The sequence below is a fragment of the Bos indicus x Bos taurus genome, chromosome 2 (genome assembly GCF_003369695.1).
Source record: "Bos indicus x Bos taurus breed Angus x Brahman F1 hybrid chromosome 2, Bos_hybrid_MaternalHap_v2.0, whole genome shotgun sequence".
Classification (NCBI taxonomy): Eukaryota; Metazoa; Chordata; class Mammalia; order Artiodactyla; family Bovidae; genus Bos; species Bos indicus x Bos taurus.
In genome coordinates this window covers 124,390,864-124,406,924 of record NC_040077.1, presented here as the reverse complement: position 1 = coordinate 124,406,924, position 16,061 = coordinate 124,390,864, and the positions used below count along the sequence as shown (strand labels likewise).

Here is a 16,061-nt window from a genome sequence, read left to right as displayed (position 1 = left end):
CCCCATGAACTATAACCCACAAGACTCTTCTGTCCATGGAGTTTTCCAGGCAAGAATACTGGAGTGGGTTGGGACTTCCTCCTCCAGGGGATCTTCCAGACCCAGGGAATCTTCCAGACCCAGGGATCAAACCCATGTCTCCTGTATTATAGGCAGATTCTTTACCACTGAGCCACCTGGGAAGCCTAAGTATATGTAGCATCCCTTATTTGCCTTCTGTCTTATCCTTTTTTGCCAGAGGACACTTTGATGTTCTGGAAAGGAATAGCTGATGTTGGACTGATGGAAGAGGTTGTCTGCAATATACAGAAGGAAATAGAGGAGCTACTTAGGGGAGTTCAGCAGCGGCTCATCCAGGCTCCCTTCCAGGTCACAGGTAAACATACTAATCCTAACGATAGTGGTCTTTATTAAACAGTAACAATTGTAGGCAGACGTTATTAGCCTCATGAAACACTGAGGTACAGGTATTATTATCCTCATTTTACAGATTAGGAAATTAAGGATCATAAAACATTAAGTTACTATACAAAGTTCATAACTGTAAATTTTAACTGTAAAATATTGTTTTTTTAAATTGAGGTGTAGTTGATTTATAATATTGTGTTAGTTTTAGGTGTACAGCAAAATGATTCAGTTTTGTGTGTGTGTGTATATTTATATATATTTAGATTATTTTCCATTATAAGTTATTAGAAGATACTGAATATAGTTCCCTGTGCTATACAGTAGATCACTGTTGCTTGTGTATTTTATATGTAGTAGTGTATATCTGTTAATCCCATACTCCTACTTTATCCCTCCCCCACTTCCCATGGGGGAAATAGTAACCATAAACATGTTTTCTATGTCTGTGAGTTTGTTTCTATTTTGTAAATAAATTCATTTGTATTATTTTGTTGTTATATATATTTATATATATATATAATATATATAAATATATATATTGTTATATATATTTATATATATAATATAAATACAAATATTTATACTTGTATAAATAATATTATATAATATTTGTCTTTGGCTTCACTTAGTATGATATTCTCTAGGTCCATCTGTGTTCCTGCAGATGGCAATATTTTCTTTTGTTATGACTAAGTTATATTTCATTGGATATATATACCACATCTTTATCCATTTACCTGCCAACGGACACTTAGGTTGCTTCCATGTCTTGATTGCTGCAGATTGTAAATTGCTACTGTAAACATTGGAGTCCATATATCTTTTCAAACTGGTATTTTCATCATTTCCGAATATATGCCCAGGAGTGGGATTGCTGGATCATATGTGGTAGCTCTGTTTTTAGCATACCTTGGTTTTAAACTCAGGTTTGGCATTGCTTTTTCCACAGGTAATTTTTGCCTTTGTAAATGGTGCCAGAAAGCAGTCTCTCTGTCTCTCTCTCAATATAGATATAAATAGATATATAGAGTTTGAAAATTGAAGAAATCCACCTGTCTTAGACAATTCTCGTATTCTGTTAGTTTAAGGCTCCCAGAACTATTGTGTGCATTTATAAGTGTTTCTGCATACTTACAGGGTACTTGCTGTCATGCACAATGTAAAATGTTTTAATCATCTGATACAAAAGGGCTCATTATGAGGTCTCATAAGCTTGTATGTTTAGTTAAGTCTGTCCTTAGATTTGTTAGATGTGTATTGTTACCTCTTTATGACTCATATACTATGTGTAAGGAAGTCAGGAAGTGTTAGTTGCTCAGTTGTGTCCCACTCTTTATGACCCCATGGACTGCAGCCCTCCAGGCTCCTCTATCCAAGGAATTCTCCAGGCAAGAATACTAGAATGGGTTGCCATTTCCTTCTCCAGGGGAATCTTCCTGACCCAGGGATCAAACTGGGGTTTCCTGCATTGCAGTTAGATTCTTTACCATTTAAGCTTCCAGGGAAGCCCCTGGTATTTACATTATGTAAATACACTTAAACTTTACAGCAGAATCTTTTTTTTATGATTGGAGGTTGTTTTTTTTTAAAGCAACTAATATAAAAAACAGGGGTGATTCTTTTAGACAGGGTGGTCAAAGAAGCCCCCTCTAAGCAGGCGGCATTTGAGTAGAAATCTGAATTGAAGGAGATAGCCATGTGACAGACTGGGAGAAGGAACACTCCAGGCAGAGGGGACAAAGATCTTGATATGACAATAAACTGAGTGGGTTCAAAGAATTAGAGGAGTGCTGACATATGGCTCCAGGGGACTGTTAATGGAAACAGTGATGGGTGATGAAGTTGGACAGAAGCAGGGGGGACATTTTGGATAAGCTTTGGTCAGATAAAACCTAAAGATAAAACTTTGGGTTTTATTTTAAGGTGACATTAAGCCATCATAGTGATTTTGAGCAGGAGAGTAAAATGATCAGGTTTATTTTTATTTTTAAAAGATCACTGTGGTTGCTGTGGGGAGAATAGATTATATGGGGCAAGAATAGAAACAAGAAGACCACTTAAAGTACTTCCCTGGTGGTCCAGTGACTAAGACTGTGATCTCCTAATGCAGGGGGCCCAGGTTCGATCCTTGGTCAGGAAACTAGATCCCACATGCTGCAGCTAAGAGTTCGAATGCTGCAACTAAAGATCCTGCATACTGCAACTAAGACCCAGCACAGCCAAATAAATAAATAAATAGTTCAAAAAAGAAGACCAGTTGGAAGACTTTTGAAGGAGTTAGTTCAGGCAAGAGACGATGGTAGTGTGAATTAAGTGGGTAGTGGTAGACCTGGGAAGAAATGATCATACTGGGGATATGTTTTGAATGTGGAACTGACAGGTCTTGCTGATGGATTAGATGTCAGGTAAAAAAGAAAGAAATCCAGGATAACTAATGTATTTTTTGTCTGAACTGTGAGTGGTGGCAAAATTTCTTGAGATGAAGACTGCTGGGATAGGAAATCAGAATTGACTTTTGACTTTTAAATTGAGATGCTTATGAGGACTTCAGATGGAGATGTCACTTGACTAAACAGAAGTATGAATCTGTAATGCAGGAAAGAGATCTGGGCTGGATAGCTACATGTGGGAGTTCTTAGCATGTCTATGATACTTAAAACTATGAAACAGGACTCAATATGCCAGCAAATTTGGAAAACTCAGCAGTGGCCACAGGACTCCAAAAGGTCAGTTTTCATTCCAATCCCAAGGAAAGGCAATGTCAAAGAATGTTCAAACTACTGCACAATTGCACTCATCTCACACGCTAGCAAAGTAATTCTCATAATTCCCCAAGCTAGACTTCAACAGTATGTGAACTGAGAACTTCCAGATATTCAAGCTGGATTTAGAAAAGGCAGAGGAACCAGAGATCAAACTGCCAACATCCATTGGATCATTGAAAAAGCAAGAGAATTCCAGAAAAACATCTACTTCTGATTCATTGATTATCCTAAAGCCTTTGATTGCGTGGATCACAACCAACTGGAAAATTCTTCAAGATATGGGAATACCAGACCACCTTACCAGCCTCCTGAAAACCTGTATGCAGGTCAAAAAACAACAGTTAGACTTAGACATGGAACAACAGACAGGTTCCAAATCGGGAAAGGAGTACATCAAGGCTGTATATTGTCACCCTGCTTATTTAACTTACGTATGTGCAGAGTACATCATGCAAAATGCCAGCCTGATGAAGCATAAGCTGGAATCAAGATTGCTGGGAGAAATATCAACAACCACAGATATTCAGATGACACCACCCTTATGGCAGAAAGTGAGGAGGAACTAAAGAGCCTCTTAATGAAAATGAAATAGGTGAGTGAAAAAGCTGGCTTAAAACTCAGTATTCAAAATTCTAAGATCATGGCATCCCTTTCCATCACGTCATGGCAAATAGATGGGGAAATAATGGAAGCAATGACAGACTTTCTTTTCTTGAGCTCCAAAATCACTGCAGATGGTGACTGCAGCCATGTAATTAAAAGACACTTGCTCCTTGGAAGAAAAGCTATGACCAACCTAAACAGCATATTAAAAAGCAGAGACATTACTTTGCCAACAGAGGTCTATCTAGTCAAAGCTATGGTTTTTCCAGTGGTCATGTATGGACATAAGAGTTGGACCATAAAGAAAGCTGAGTGCCAAAAAATTGATGCTTTTGCTTTGTGATGTTGGAGAAGACTTAAAAGTCCCTTGGACTGCAAAGAGATCAAACCAGTCCATCCTAAAGGAAGTCAGTCCTGAGTATTCATTGGAAGGACTAATGCTGAACCTCCAATACTTTGGCCACCTGATGTGAAGAACTGACTCACTGGAAAAGACCCTGATGTTGGAAAAGATTGAAGGCAGGAGAAGGGGATGACAGAGGATGAGATGGTTGGATGGCATCACCGACTCAATGGACATGAGTCTGAGCAAGCTCCAGGAGTTGGTGAAGGACAGGGAAGCCTGGTGTGCTGCAGTCTGTGGGGTTGCAAAGAGTCAAACATGACTGAGCAACTGAATTGAACTAAACTGATGAAACTGGATGAGATGACTGTGGAAGAGAGCTAGCTATAGGTAGAGAAGTGGTCTGAGTTAATAACAGCTCAGTAACAGCTCTTTCAAGAAGCTTTGTTTAAAGGGGCATAAGGATAATACTATTAATAATAATAAATGCCCATGTTTGGCAATTAACATATGATATTTCAAACCTTCATATCTATTTTGCAGAGTAAGTATTATTAGTCCCATTTGTTTCAAATGAAAAAACTGAAATGACTTACCCAAGGTCACACAGACAGGAAACATCAAAACCAAGATTCAGACTTAGCTCTGCTTAGTAGATGACCATGTTTTCTTTTTCTTTCTTTTTTGTGCTATACCACACAACATGTGGGATCTTAGTTCCCCAGCCAGGGATCAAACCTGTGCCTTCTGCATTGGAAGGCAGAGTCTTAACCACTGGACTGCCAGGCGAGTCCAGAATGACCATGTTTTTCTAAACCAAGTCAGAACCTATACCCAGATGCAAGATTTTTCCCCTTATTTTTGTATTTATTTATATGGAGAGATGTATAAAGATATAACAATTAAATAAAAATTAGTTACACATGTGATAAATCTTTTTTACTTAATATTCATTTCTTTGTATTTATTCTTTGGTTGCACCAGGTCTTAGTTGAGGCATGTGGGGCAGGGATCAAACCCAGGCCCCCCTGCAATGGGAGTGCAGAGTCCCAGCCACAGGACCACCAGGGATGCCCTGTGATAAATCTTTGTTTTTTTGAAAATGCAATTAGCATTCTAATTTCTGAATTGTTTTATATTTATAAGTAGCATAGTAGGGAGTTTGTAGAGCATTTCTGTTTTAACTGGACAGACCTATTTTGTTTTAAATAGATGCTGCTGTTCTTAACAATGTAGCACATACATTTGGCCTAATGGACACAGTTAAGAAGGTTTTGGACAACAGGAAGAACCAAGTAGAACAGGGAGAAGAGCAGTTTCTCTATACTCTCACAGGTATGTATAGCTTCTCTCTTTTCTTTGGTGATATACTAACATCATCGAGTCTTGGCATTTCTTTGTTGTCTTCTGTTGGGACTGGACTGGCTTTTTCCTTCCTTCCTTCTTTTCCTCCCTCTCTCCCTCGCTCCTGCCTTTTCTGTTTTCTTCCTTCTCTGTCTTTCTTTCTTTCAAATCACATAGTATTAGATTTGGCTTTTTCTTTGTACACAGTCCTGGGTGAGGTGGAATCAGGTCAAGCAGAGAAGTACAAAAGGAAAGAAAAGAAAACTAGCAATATGATCCTCCTTTTATATCTTTGAAGGATGAAGATGTCTGCTAGATTGCTCCATTAGCCCAGTAATATAAGTGGCAGAAGAATAAAGCTGACCCTTGTCTTTTTTACATTATTAATACTGAGTTGGTTGATAGATACACATTTTGCACTTCCCTTATTTCTGGTAATCAGAAATTATGAGCATATATATAATTTAACCCTTTAAATAAGTATTGGGTTGGTCGAAAAGTTCATTTGGGTTTTTCTGCATGATCTTATGGAAAAACCTGAACAAATTTTTTGGCCAACCCAGTGCTTTGTGCTGGTCTCCAAGCTAGATTTTAGAAATATAATGTTGAGTGAGGTAATCTCAGTCTCTTGAGGGCTTTCAAGGAACTCAAGGGAAAGCAGACTTAGAAATATGTGCAAAAAGTAGTTCTGTAGCAGAGGCATATGGAAGGTATGGTGGTAGAACAAAGGGAATTATCATTTATTGTCAGGGAATATTTAACAGGAGCATTCCTACGTGGTGTTTCTTGGTTTCTTCTCTAATTACAGTACAGGAAGTAGCAGTTTCTAATCTAGCTACAAATTAGTATAACTTTCATTAGGTTCCAACAAAGGAGAGACTTTTGGAGTTGCACCTGTTGGCAGGGGAGGAGCATTTGGAGCAGCTAGGGCAGGGCTAGTAAGAAAATTTTGAAATATTTTATGTTGTTCTAATTGGGCCTTTTGTAAAGTTTTATCATCTAATTCATATTCATGCAATAAGTGTTCTGTCTGTTGTTGAATATTAGGAGGGTTAGAATTTACCTTGAAATGGCCAGAAATCAATTGGAATATTTTTTCCTTGCTTGGTGGCTCGTCTAACGTTTTCTTTGATCTAGTGCCAAATTTCTAAATCAAAACTGCCTTTATCAGGGAACCAAGGATTACATTTAACCAGTGTTTGAAAGTAAACCTCTATTCATTGGCCTGAAACCAAAAGTCCCTGAGCTTTAAACAAATGGTGAAGTAAAGTAGAGAAATGATGGGGCTTTCCAGCCGTATAGCCCGTGTTTTAGTACTTATTGACCTCAATAGGTCCCAACCTCAATAGGTCCTGAGTCCCTCAGCCATTTGACCCGCATCTTAATACTTACCAACCTCAATAGGTCCTGAGTCCCTCCGACCGAAATGCCACGTACACCAGTGTCCCTGTTCAGGCGCCACTTGTTGGGGTCCTTTAATGGACCGGGACCTGGTGGTCTGGAGGCAACAATAAGAAAGTGAAAGAGAGAAAGAGGCTAATACTCCCTGGTTTACGCAGAAAACCAATAAAGTCCTTGACACAGGACTTGCTCTCTCACGAAGGCACCGGGCACCCTCTCGATGGGGGGTGAAGGCACAGGGCACCTTCTCTAGCGAGTCTTAGAAGCCTGGGCAGGAGAGTGAGCAAGACGGGTCTCTGTGGTCCGAGGAATCAGCTGAAGAGAGAGAGAGAAAGAAAGAAAGACACGGGGACCCAAGCTCTGATGGAGCAAAGGTGCTATAATGATTTTTCTGTGAGTATATATAGGCCGTAGTACAAGAAGTTTCTTTCGTCAGTGATGAAGATCAGAAAACCAAATGTACAGTAACCGTTACCAAGGGAACAAGGGATGATGATGGTCACAAGGTCAGGAGACAATCCATATCTCAAGAAAGGGAATCGAGACTAAGCAGTTTTGTTGTAAAGAGAATGTTTACTAAAGGCGATTCAAGCCCGTCTCACACAATGACCTCAGTTCCTGGGAGCAGCGTGCTGTTCCACTTAAAAAGAAACAAAGGACTTGTGAGAAACAGCACGTAGGAATCCTCCTGTTAAACATTCCCTGACAATTTATATCCAGAGAAAAGTCATGAGAAGCTTTCGAAATAAGGTACAAAGCAAGTTAGAGGTATAGATTATCAATCTTATATGATGTAGAATATAGTCAGTTGGGAAAACAAAAGGCAAGAAAGATCATTTGGTAAGAGAAGAACAATTTAGGTTGTTCTAAACTTATTTTTATGTCCAGTTTATATTTTAAATTCAGTTTACCAAGTATTCTCAGAGATCCCCCTTTTCATTTCATCTTCCTAGGGATATTATAGGCTGTTATCCTGATTTTACAGATAACCCAGTAAAGGGAGAGAGAGAGTAAATGATTTGCTGGGATCACATCACTCCTTGACAGTGAAGCCCAGGGTAGCACTGTCTTCTTTCAGACTGGTAGAACAGTCTGAAAGATGGTTTTTGTTAGAAATGTAGGCTTCTGGTTCCTTGTCCATATATTTTAGTTATAACCACAATATACATAAAGTTGTGTTTTCTGCTTTTTTCACTATGATATACTAATATTTTTTCAAGTTCCTACACAGTATTTTACCTCAACATTTTTCTAGGGATGAATTTAAATTTTCAAAATTTTCTTCAAAGGCTTATTTATTGTAGTGAACTTATATGAATATACTATTTCTTCTTATGTCCTTTTAAACTACTTCATGGAAGTTTCCTGGTGGTCTAGTGGTTAGGATTCTAGGCTTTCAATGCCGTGACCCAGGTTCAATCCCTGGTTGGGGAACTGAGATCCTGTAAGCCGTGAGGCCCCCCAAAAATAAAGAAATAAGCTACTTCACAGGACTAAGCTTGAGGCTAAATGGTATTGATATTTGTTTATGGAGTTCTGTGACCTATTATCAAATTTCCGAGTAGATTATACCAATTTAGTTCACAAGTTTGAGCTCCCAACATTGGGTGTTGTTTTTTATAATACACTCTGATTTAACTTTTTTTAAAACTATACATTTAATTGATATCTTGTTTAGGTTCACGTTTCTTTGATTACCACCAAAGATGGGGAAAAAATGTAGTATCTTATAACCTTTAAAAGACAGCGTTGTAAAATTTTTGACTATGTTCTTTATCCCTACGAATTAGCGGCTTAGTATACATGCATGCACATACACACTCTTTTATTCCAAGCAGGGAATTGACTTGCTCTTGGTGTCGCACAGGAAGAATAGTGCTCTTCGGGTGTAACTGGTTATTTATTGGATGTATATCAGGTGCTAAGCAGCAGAGAAGTTCTGCTGTAGAATCAGACTCACCAGTAGTCATCAAGGTTGGATTAGACCCTTGGGAGAGGGATAGTGATAGGTGTATTGGGGTGGGAAGGCCACCAAATTGACTATCAGAAGACTTTTGTTTTGGCCCAAGCTCTGTGACCTTAAATAAATAGCTTTACTTCTCTGGATCTCTGTCAAAATGAATATGTTAGAACTCTAAGACCTCCTTCAGTATTGTAATTCTTAGGGACTTCCTTTGTAGCTTTGTGTAGACTTCTCTGGGGCTGATGGTAGATTAAAGCCATGTGGGTCACTAGCAAGTGATCCTGTCTTGAAGGACAGTTTGGAAATCACTGTTTTTCAGAGTGGCCATTGTAGCTCCTTTGTAGGTCCATGGCAACTGCAAAGGGATTGTACAGATATTATTTTCATCTGTAGGCAGGGCATATATAAACTACTAGACCAAATGGAGACTTCTTCGGTTTGCATTTTGGTGACAGGTGGCAAAATGCCACAGGAGCTTCTAGAGTTGAGCTGTAGTAGGGTCACAGTATGGCAAGATTCTGAATTATCACCTTGCCTATAATCACACAATGAAATATAATAACTGGTGGAGTTGTAAAGATCCAGTCTGGTTCCTTCTTCAGAATGATAACATGACTTGCCTAAGGCTGCTGCTGCTGCTGCTAAGTCGCTTCAGTCATGTCTGACTCTGTGCGACCCCATAGATGGCAGCCCACCAGGCTTCCCGGTCCCTGGGATTCTCCTGGCAAGAACACTGGAGTGGGTTGCCATTTCCTTCTCCAATGCATGCAAGTGAAAAGTGAAAGTGAAGTCACTAAATAGTAGCAAAACCAGGACAAGACCCCAGGTCTCCTCACTCCTAGTTTACTGTTCCCAAGATTACGCTTCTCTCTACACAAAGTCTGTCTTTTTTCCATAGACTTGGAACGCCAGTTGGAAGAACAGAAGAAGCAAGCCCAGGATCACAGGCTGAAATCCCAGACAGTTCAAAATGTGGTACTGATGCCTGTGAGCACTCCTAAGCCTCCCAAAAGGCCCCGGCTCCAGCGGCCAGCCTCCACCACTGTCCTGAGCCCTTCTCCTCCTGTCCACCAGCCTCAGTTCACAGTCATCTCACCCATCACCATCACACCAGTGGGTCAGTCATTTTCCATGGGCAATATTCCAGTGGCCACCCTCAGCCAGGGCTCCAGTCCTGTGACTGTCCACACACTGCCTTCTGGCCCTCAGCTCTTCCGTTATGCCACAGTGGTCTCCTCAGCCAAGAGCAGCTCACCAGACACAGTGACCATCCACCCTTCGTCTAGCTTGGCACTGCTGAGCTCCACCGCCATGCAGGATGGGAGTACCCTGGGCAACATGACCACCATGGTGAGCCCTGTGGAGCTGGTGGCCATGGAGTCTGGCCTAACCTCGGCCATCCAGGCAGTTGAAAGCACCTCAGAGGATGGGCAGACCATCATTGAGATTGACCCAGCCCCAGACCCAGAGGCCGAGGATACTGAGGGCAAAGCAGTCATTTTGGAGACCGAACTGAGGACTGAGGAGAAAGTCGTGGCTGAGATGGAAGAACACCAGCATCAAGTCCACAATGTGGAGATTGTGGTCTTAGAAGATTAACTGGGGGTCTTGGGGCCAGGAGATATGTTTTGGTTTGGAATTTTAATTATTTGTTTATTTTTATCATTGTCCCACTCATTTCCACATAGGATCCTTTTTTTTTTTAAAAAAAACAAGATCTCATTGTTGTAACTGAACATGTCGGGTCCCTTCCAGCCCCTCTCTGAAAAATGGACAAAACAAGCTGCCCTTCTGGAAGTTGAGAGTAGGTCATTCAATGTCCTAACCGTCTTACATCAAGAGAGTTATTTCTTTGAGGGGAGGCATCAAGATAACCCGAAACCCTCTCCAGAAGTCACTTTCCAGGCTGGTCTCTCTGTGTATACACGTGGTTTTAGTCTCATAAGGTGCATTGACCAAACCAGGGAACACAGATCTGACCCTGAAGGCAACCCACTCACACATGGATGCAAAAGTATACTTGATGTTGTATCCTGAAACAAGCCCTCAGAGGCCAGTGCAAAACCCCCAAACAAAAGTGAGTTGACTCTGCTTAGAGGGGAAGATAACAAACTAGCAGAAGCTTAAAAAGGGAAGTGCTTTGGCCAGCATGGGGCAAGGAAATTATCTTACTTCCAGAAGTGCTACTGATGCCTCTTGCTGTCTCTGAGGGTTACCACCATGGGTGCCGTTTTGAGGCAAGGCCAGTGTTAAGCGGAAGGGTACATTTTCACCAAGCAGGTGGCGTCAGGGACCTGCAGCTTGGCAGAGATAAGAATCCAGAGATGTCACAGCTGTGGTTTGGGGCTAAGGCTTACCTTGCAGCCGCTCTGTCAAAGCACTTACCCTCCAGGTCCATTCATTTGCAAACTGTGGTGTGGTATAAAATTGCTCTGGTCCTTAGACTGTGGCTGTTCTGGGCGGGTGGGGCTCCAAGGCCATCATTTTTATTGCATGACTCCAGGAGCAGGAGATTTCCTCTTCCAGACCAACTGCCCTTTTTTGCAGGGCCCTTTCTTGACTTTGGAACCAAAAGTAGCCACTCCTTTGGTGCTTCCTCTTGTTTTCCCCTGTATCCCTGAATGGTTAATGGCATCTGTCTCCTGGATCCCACGCTCTTCAGCTTTTTGGCTGATTCAGAGAACAGTGACAGGTGGCTGCCTGCCTTCATCCCCTTTTAGATTCATTTCTACCATTTATACCACAGATGTTTCTGTGAGATATTGAGCTCATAAAAGACCCTTAGGTTTGGCAGGGAGGACTCAACACCCCAGCCTATCAAGTAGATGTCTCCTGAGCAAGCTGGACTTCCTGGGAAAGAAGCATTGTCTGCAGCATTATATTATAGGAAATGTACCAGGAATGTAATCATAATGTCTTTGGGTGGGGAGGGGGTATTTTGTTTTGTTCTTTTTTTAATGTTTTTGTATATTTGGAGCTGGGCCCATTTTCTGTGCTGTGATTCTTTCTCTTTGACCATCTTCAGTGTTTGGGGCAAGAGTGGACCCTGGTTTTTATTTCTAAAGAATGCATTGTTTACTGCACTAGGAAAAATGTAGGGAAACTGCAGACCATTTAAAGGAAAAGTAGGTCAAAAAAGAAAGCACACATCTTAGGAGTGGGAGGTCTTTTTTTTTTTTTAATTAAAAACAAAACTTTGACCTGTAGTTTCCTTCTTTTTTTTTGAAGGCACCCACCTGAAGCTATGTTTCTTCCAACGGATGTTGGAAACCCTGTTGTTAAGCAAGTGAAAACTGCGTTCTGCCATCCCTCCGATAGCTGTGTATAGCTAGAGAAGCCCTCTGATTTGGAAGGGTCAATCTTAAAAGGCTTAAGGGTGAAATTTCTGAATCCCATGCAGTTTTGATTTTCAGCTTTAAGATTGTCCGGGGTTTTGTTTTTCTTTTCAGAATAGTCAATAGACAGAGCAATCAATTTAGAACAAAGCTTTGGCCCTTAATATATCTTTAGTGAGGAAAATGACTTTTATTTCTTGCTTCTTTAGATTTTCTTTTGGTACATAAACAAAATTTCTGCCTAAGTCTAAAACTACTACTTGAACCTAGAAAGGCACATGTCATCCCTCATGTGGTTTTTAAGGACACTTTTCTCTTTGCCAGAGACAACAGGCTTAACTCTGGACAGAGGAGGAGCCCTAGAGAACACCTACATGCTAGCTTAGGTTCCTTTCTTATTTCAGAGATGTTGGTACTGTTTTAAAGTAGTGTGAGCATCATGCTTCCTAAGTCAAGAGATCGCCTCCTAAAGACAGAGCCTGTTTCTTTTCACTCTCTGAATATTCCACCTGGTGGAAATACATGAGCTATGTTGTTTTCCTGGTCTTCCAATAGCCTGTCGTTATTGCTCAATGCTATGTACCTGTTGTTGAATGTGGGTTTCCTCGTAGCCCTGGTCTAAATGAGCTCAGATGGGGTGAGACACACGCAAGGCACTGCTGTGTGCACAAGCAGTTGCAGTGAATCATTCCTCAGGCTGAGCTTCCAGTAGCCATCTATCTTTCTGTTCCCTCACTAAGTGAATGTTTGTAAGTGTCACCTATGTGCCAGGCTTTGTGCTCGGCACTCGCAGTACAGAGATGAAGGCTCGCTCAGTCCATGCACTCAAGGGACTCATTCTCCAGAGACTGTCTGGAGTTAAGAACTGTATTTCAATATAATTGGTTTCCTTTGTAACCTTATGTATTTTATTTCACGCATTGATAAATATTGTTCCGAGAGCTGGTCCATGGATTTCAGAAGGCTACCAAAGGTACAAAACGGTTAAGCCTTTCTCTAGGGAGATACTGAAACTAATCATCCAATGGGATAAGTGCAGTGGCAGAGCTGTTGGCTGGGAGAAGAGAGAACAAAGGGTCAAGCGTCTAACCCAGCTTGGAGGCAGAGATCAGTAAATAATGGGAGTACTTCCTGGAGAAGATGTATACCTAACCTGATTTAGGACAGACCATTTTTGGCTACTTTTTTGGATTCCATTTTCAAGTTGTTGGACTTAGGTATACAAGAAGGGGGAAAAAATCCGCTGTCTTGTTGCTTCTGCCTCCAGAGCTAGGCAGAGTCAGCAGCTTAGATAGGCTCTCCTGAGACCACTCCACTGGAGAAAGCCCAGTCATTCATCAGCTTCTCAGAGTTTCCAGCAGATGAATCCAGTACAGGACTGGACTTTAGCTGGTAGAAGGTAAATGCCCCAAACATTCCTGCAGTGTGGTTTTCACAAAGGGCTCAGAAGCAACTGTTCAGCTGTCTTACCTTGGCCATGCCCCTGTCTGGTGCGTGCCTGTTCTCTTCCCCTTTTCAGTTTCCAGGCTCCATCCCTGTCCCCTCCCCCAATTAAAACAAAACTCCCTGCCATTCCAAAGTTAAAAAAAGAAACAATAGACTTGAATATTTAGGATTTCAAGCTGTTTCATGTGAAGTTTCTTTTATGCTTCTGTCCATATTTGGGGAGGAAGACCAGAATTAATCCAGATACCCTCAAATTTAACATTCAACCCAGGTGGATTGACTGTTTAGTGGTGGCATTTTAACCTATTTCATGAAAAGCATTAAAGGTAAGTCTGCATGGTGGGAAGTACTGGTAACATTTGATGATAAAGATAGTGAAATCAAGTACAAAATATGGAACTCCTAGTTCATTGAGTTTGGAGAATGGCTCCCCACTCCAGTACTCTTGCCTGGAAAATCCCATGGATGGAGGAGTCTGGTAGGCTGCAGTCCATGGGGTCGCAAAGAGTCAGACACGACTGAGTGACTTCACTTTTGCTTTTCACTTTCATGCATTGGAGAAGGAAATGGCAACCCACTCCAGTGTTCTTGCCTGGAGAATCCCAGGGATGGGAGCCTGGTGGGCTGCCGTCTATGGGGTCGCACAGAGTTGGACACGACTGAAGCGACTTAGTAGCAGCAGTTCATTGAGTTATAACTGGCCCACAACTCTCAAGGAGGCAGAAAGGACAAAGAAAAGGTTGAATTCTCAAAATAGGCATGAGTTGTGATTCACTTGGGTAATGCTCCTGAGGAAATAGTCCTTTCTGAGACAAATCAGATTCTAGGTTAGCTAGCCCCTGCCTTTTCAGTCAACAACCTAGTACAATTGATCACAGACCCCTCACACCTTGGATACCTCTTCCCTGGGAAATTCTTGTGTAGTCTGTAATGTACTACAATAATAAGCAAGGCTGATGCGCTAAACAAAGGATCAGTTCCGCTAGACTAGCACTCTCTGCCCCTGGTATTCTCTTCTTAGATAGCCTTAGTTGAGTCATTTCTAGTTTTCCTTGCCAACCTGGAACACCTTTCTTAGTCCCAAGCTAGGCAATCGCGCGCCCTCTAGAAGGTTCTACTTTCCTTGAACATCCTCACCATGCTGCACCATCCTCCTTGCTTTGGAGAAACCAGTGTGACTTAGTTCCCAAATCCTGCCATGTAGTAACTCTGCCTTTCTTAGCAATAACTTTCTTATCAACAACTCAAGACAATCATTTCCTTCCAAGGAGACCCCAAGACCCAAACCTCACCGTACATCCAGAGATTTCAGTCTTCACTCTAGAACAGCCTTCTTAACTCTAGTCATCACCTGAATTGAGGTATCTTTGGGATATGCTTGTGCTCGAAGTTCCTCAGAACACAGATTCTAAAATCTATCTTTCACACCTGATCGATTCTCTACCTATGGTCCATAGCCCAGGCCAAGACATGCCTGTTTGCTGGATAAATTATTGCAGCCCAGTATGATTCTTAACTACATCTTCATAACTACCTGAAGTTTCTGTTGTGTCTATGAGGCTCCCAACCTGAAGACTCCTGAAGCCCTCTCATCCTAAAGTAGGCCACACTCTACTTTGAAATTAACCCTGGGTTCTCTTGCTTCTATGTGCCTTTGCTAATAACTATGGTTTATGACGTGGGTCGATTTTTCTAGTTTGAAAACACGTGGACATTAGCGTTGGGTCACATACAAAGATAAATCTGAGGCTGGGTAGTGATCCAGAAAGAAAGATGGGTTCCTCATTGGACTTTAATGTAGGAGCTTTGTCCATGGGATCCTCCAGGCAAGAATACTGGAGTGGGTTGCCACTTCCTCCTCCAGGGGATCTTCCCAACCCAGGGATCGAACCCGGTCTCCTGCATCGCAGGCGGATTCTTTACCATCTGAGCCGCCAGGGAAGCCCCATTTATGCCTGCACAGGGTTTCAAACATAGGAACAGTTCACATGAAAAATTTAGGATAAAACTTTTCTTCAAAAAACAGCAACAACAAAAACCAAAGCCCAGAAGATCTGACAACACTGGGTCCACATTTCCTCACAGCAGCACCAGACTGGAACTGAGGCCTGTGTTAGGTGAAACATGGCTTCTTAACAGACACTGTCACTCCCTATTACAAACCCAAATCTATTAATACTTATTTTTTGCAGCTTATTTTTTGATTCAATGGTTTCAAGCACACTCTTCCCCCCAGGTAGCTGCGGAGCTTATTATTAATACCTCATTTCCTTCAAGTCTCCGTTCACATGTTCCCTTATCAGAGAGGACTTCCTTGATTACCCACCCTATGAAGAGTGGCAGTTTCCTTCTGCACTGTGCTTCCCACTTTCCTTTACCCTGCTTTATTTTTCTTTCTTTTACTATCACCTGATATACATGTATTTTTTTCTCCCCCAACCAGAATGGAAGCT

The 16,061-nt window shown here is 41.5% G+C and overlaps 1 protein-coding gene across 5 annotated transcripts in view; it reads left to right on the top strand.

Annotated features, from left to right (window-relative positions):
* The window catches only part of GMEB1 (glucocorticoid modulatory element binding protein 1), a 36,068-nt gene extending 22,317 nt beyond the window's left edge, over positions 1-13,751 (top strand). For 3 of the 5 annotated variants that reach the window (XM_027518552.1, XM_027518536.1, XM_027518526.1), the window contains exons 8-10: positions 239-376; positions 5,332-5,454; positions 9,726-10,426. In XM_027518552.1, coding sequence (XP_027374353.1) covers positions 239-376; positions 5,332-5,454; positions 9,726-10,426 — 962 coding nt within the window. Of the gene's footprint in view, positions 1-238; positions 377-5,331; positions 5,455-9,725 lie in introns of all 5 variants that reach the window. The other 2 variants (XM_027518516.1, XM_027518543.1) reach the window with 2 other exon arrangements.
* Positions 13,752-16,061: the final 2,310 nt, after the last annotated feature.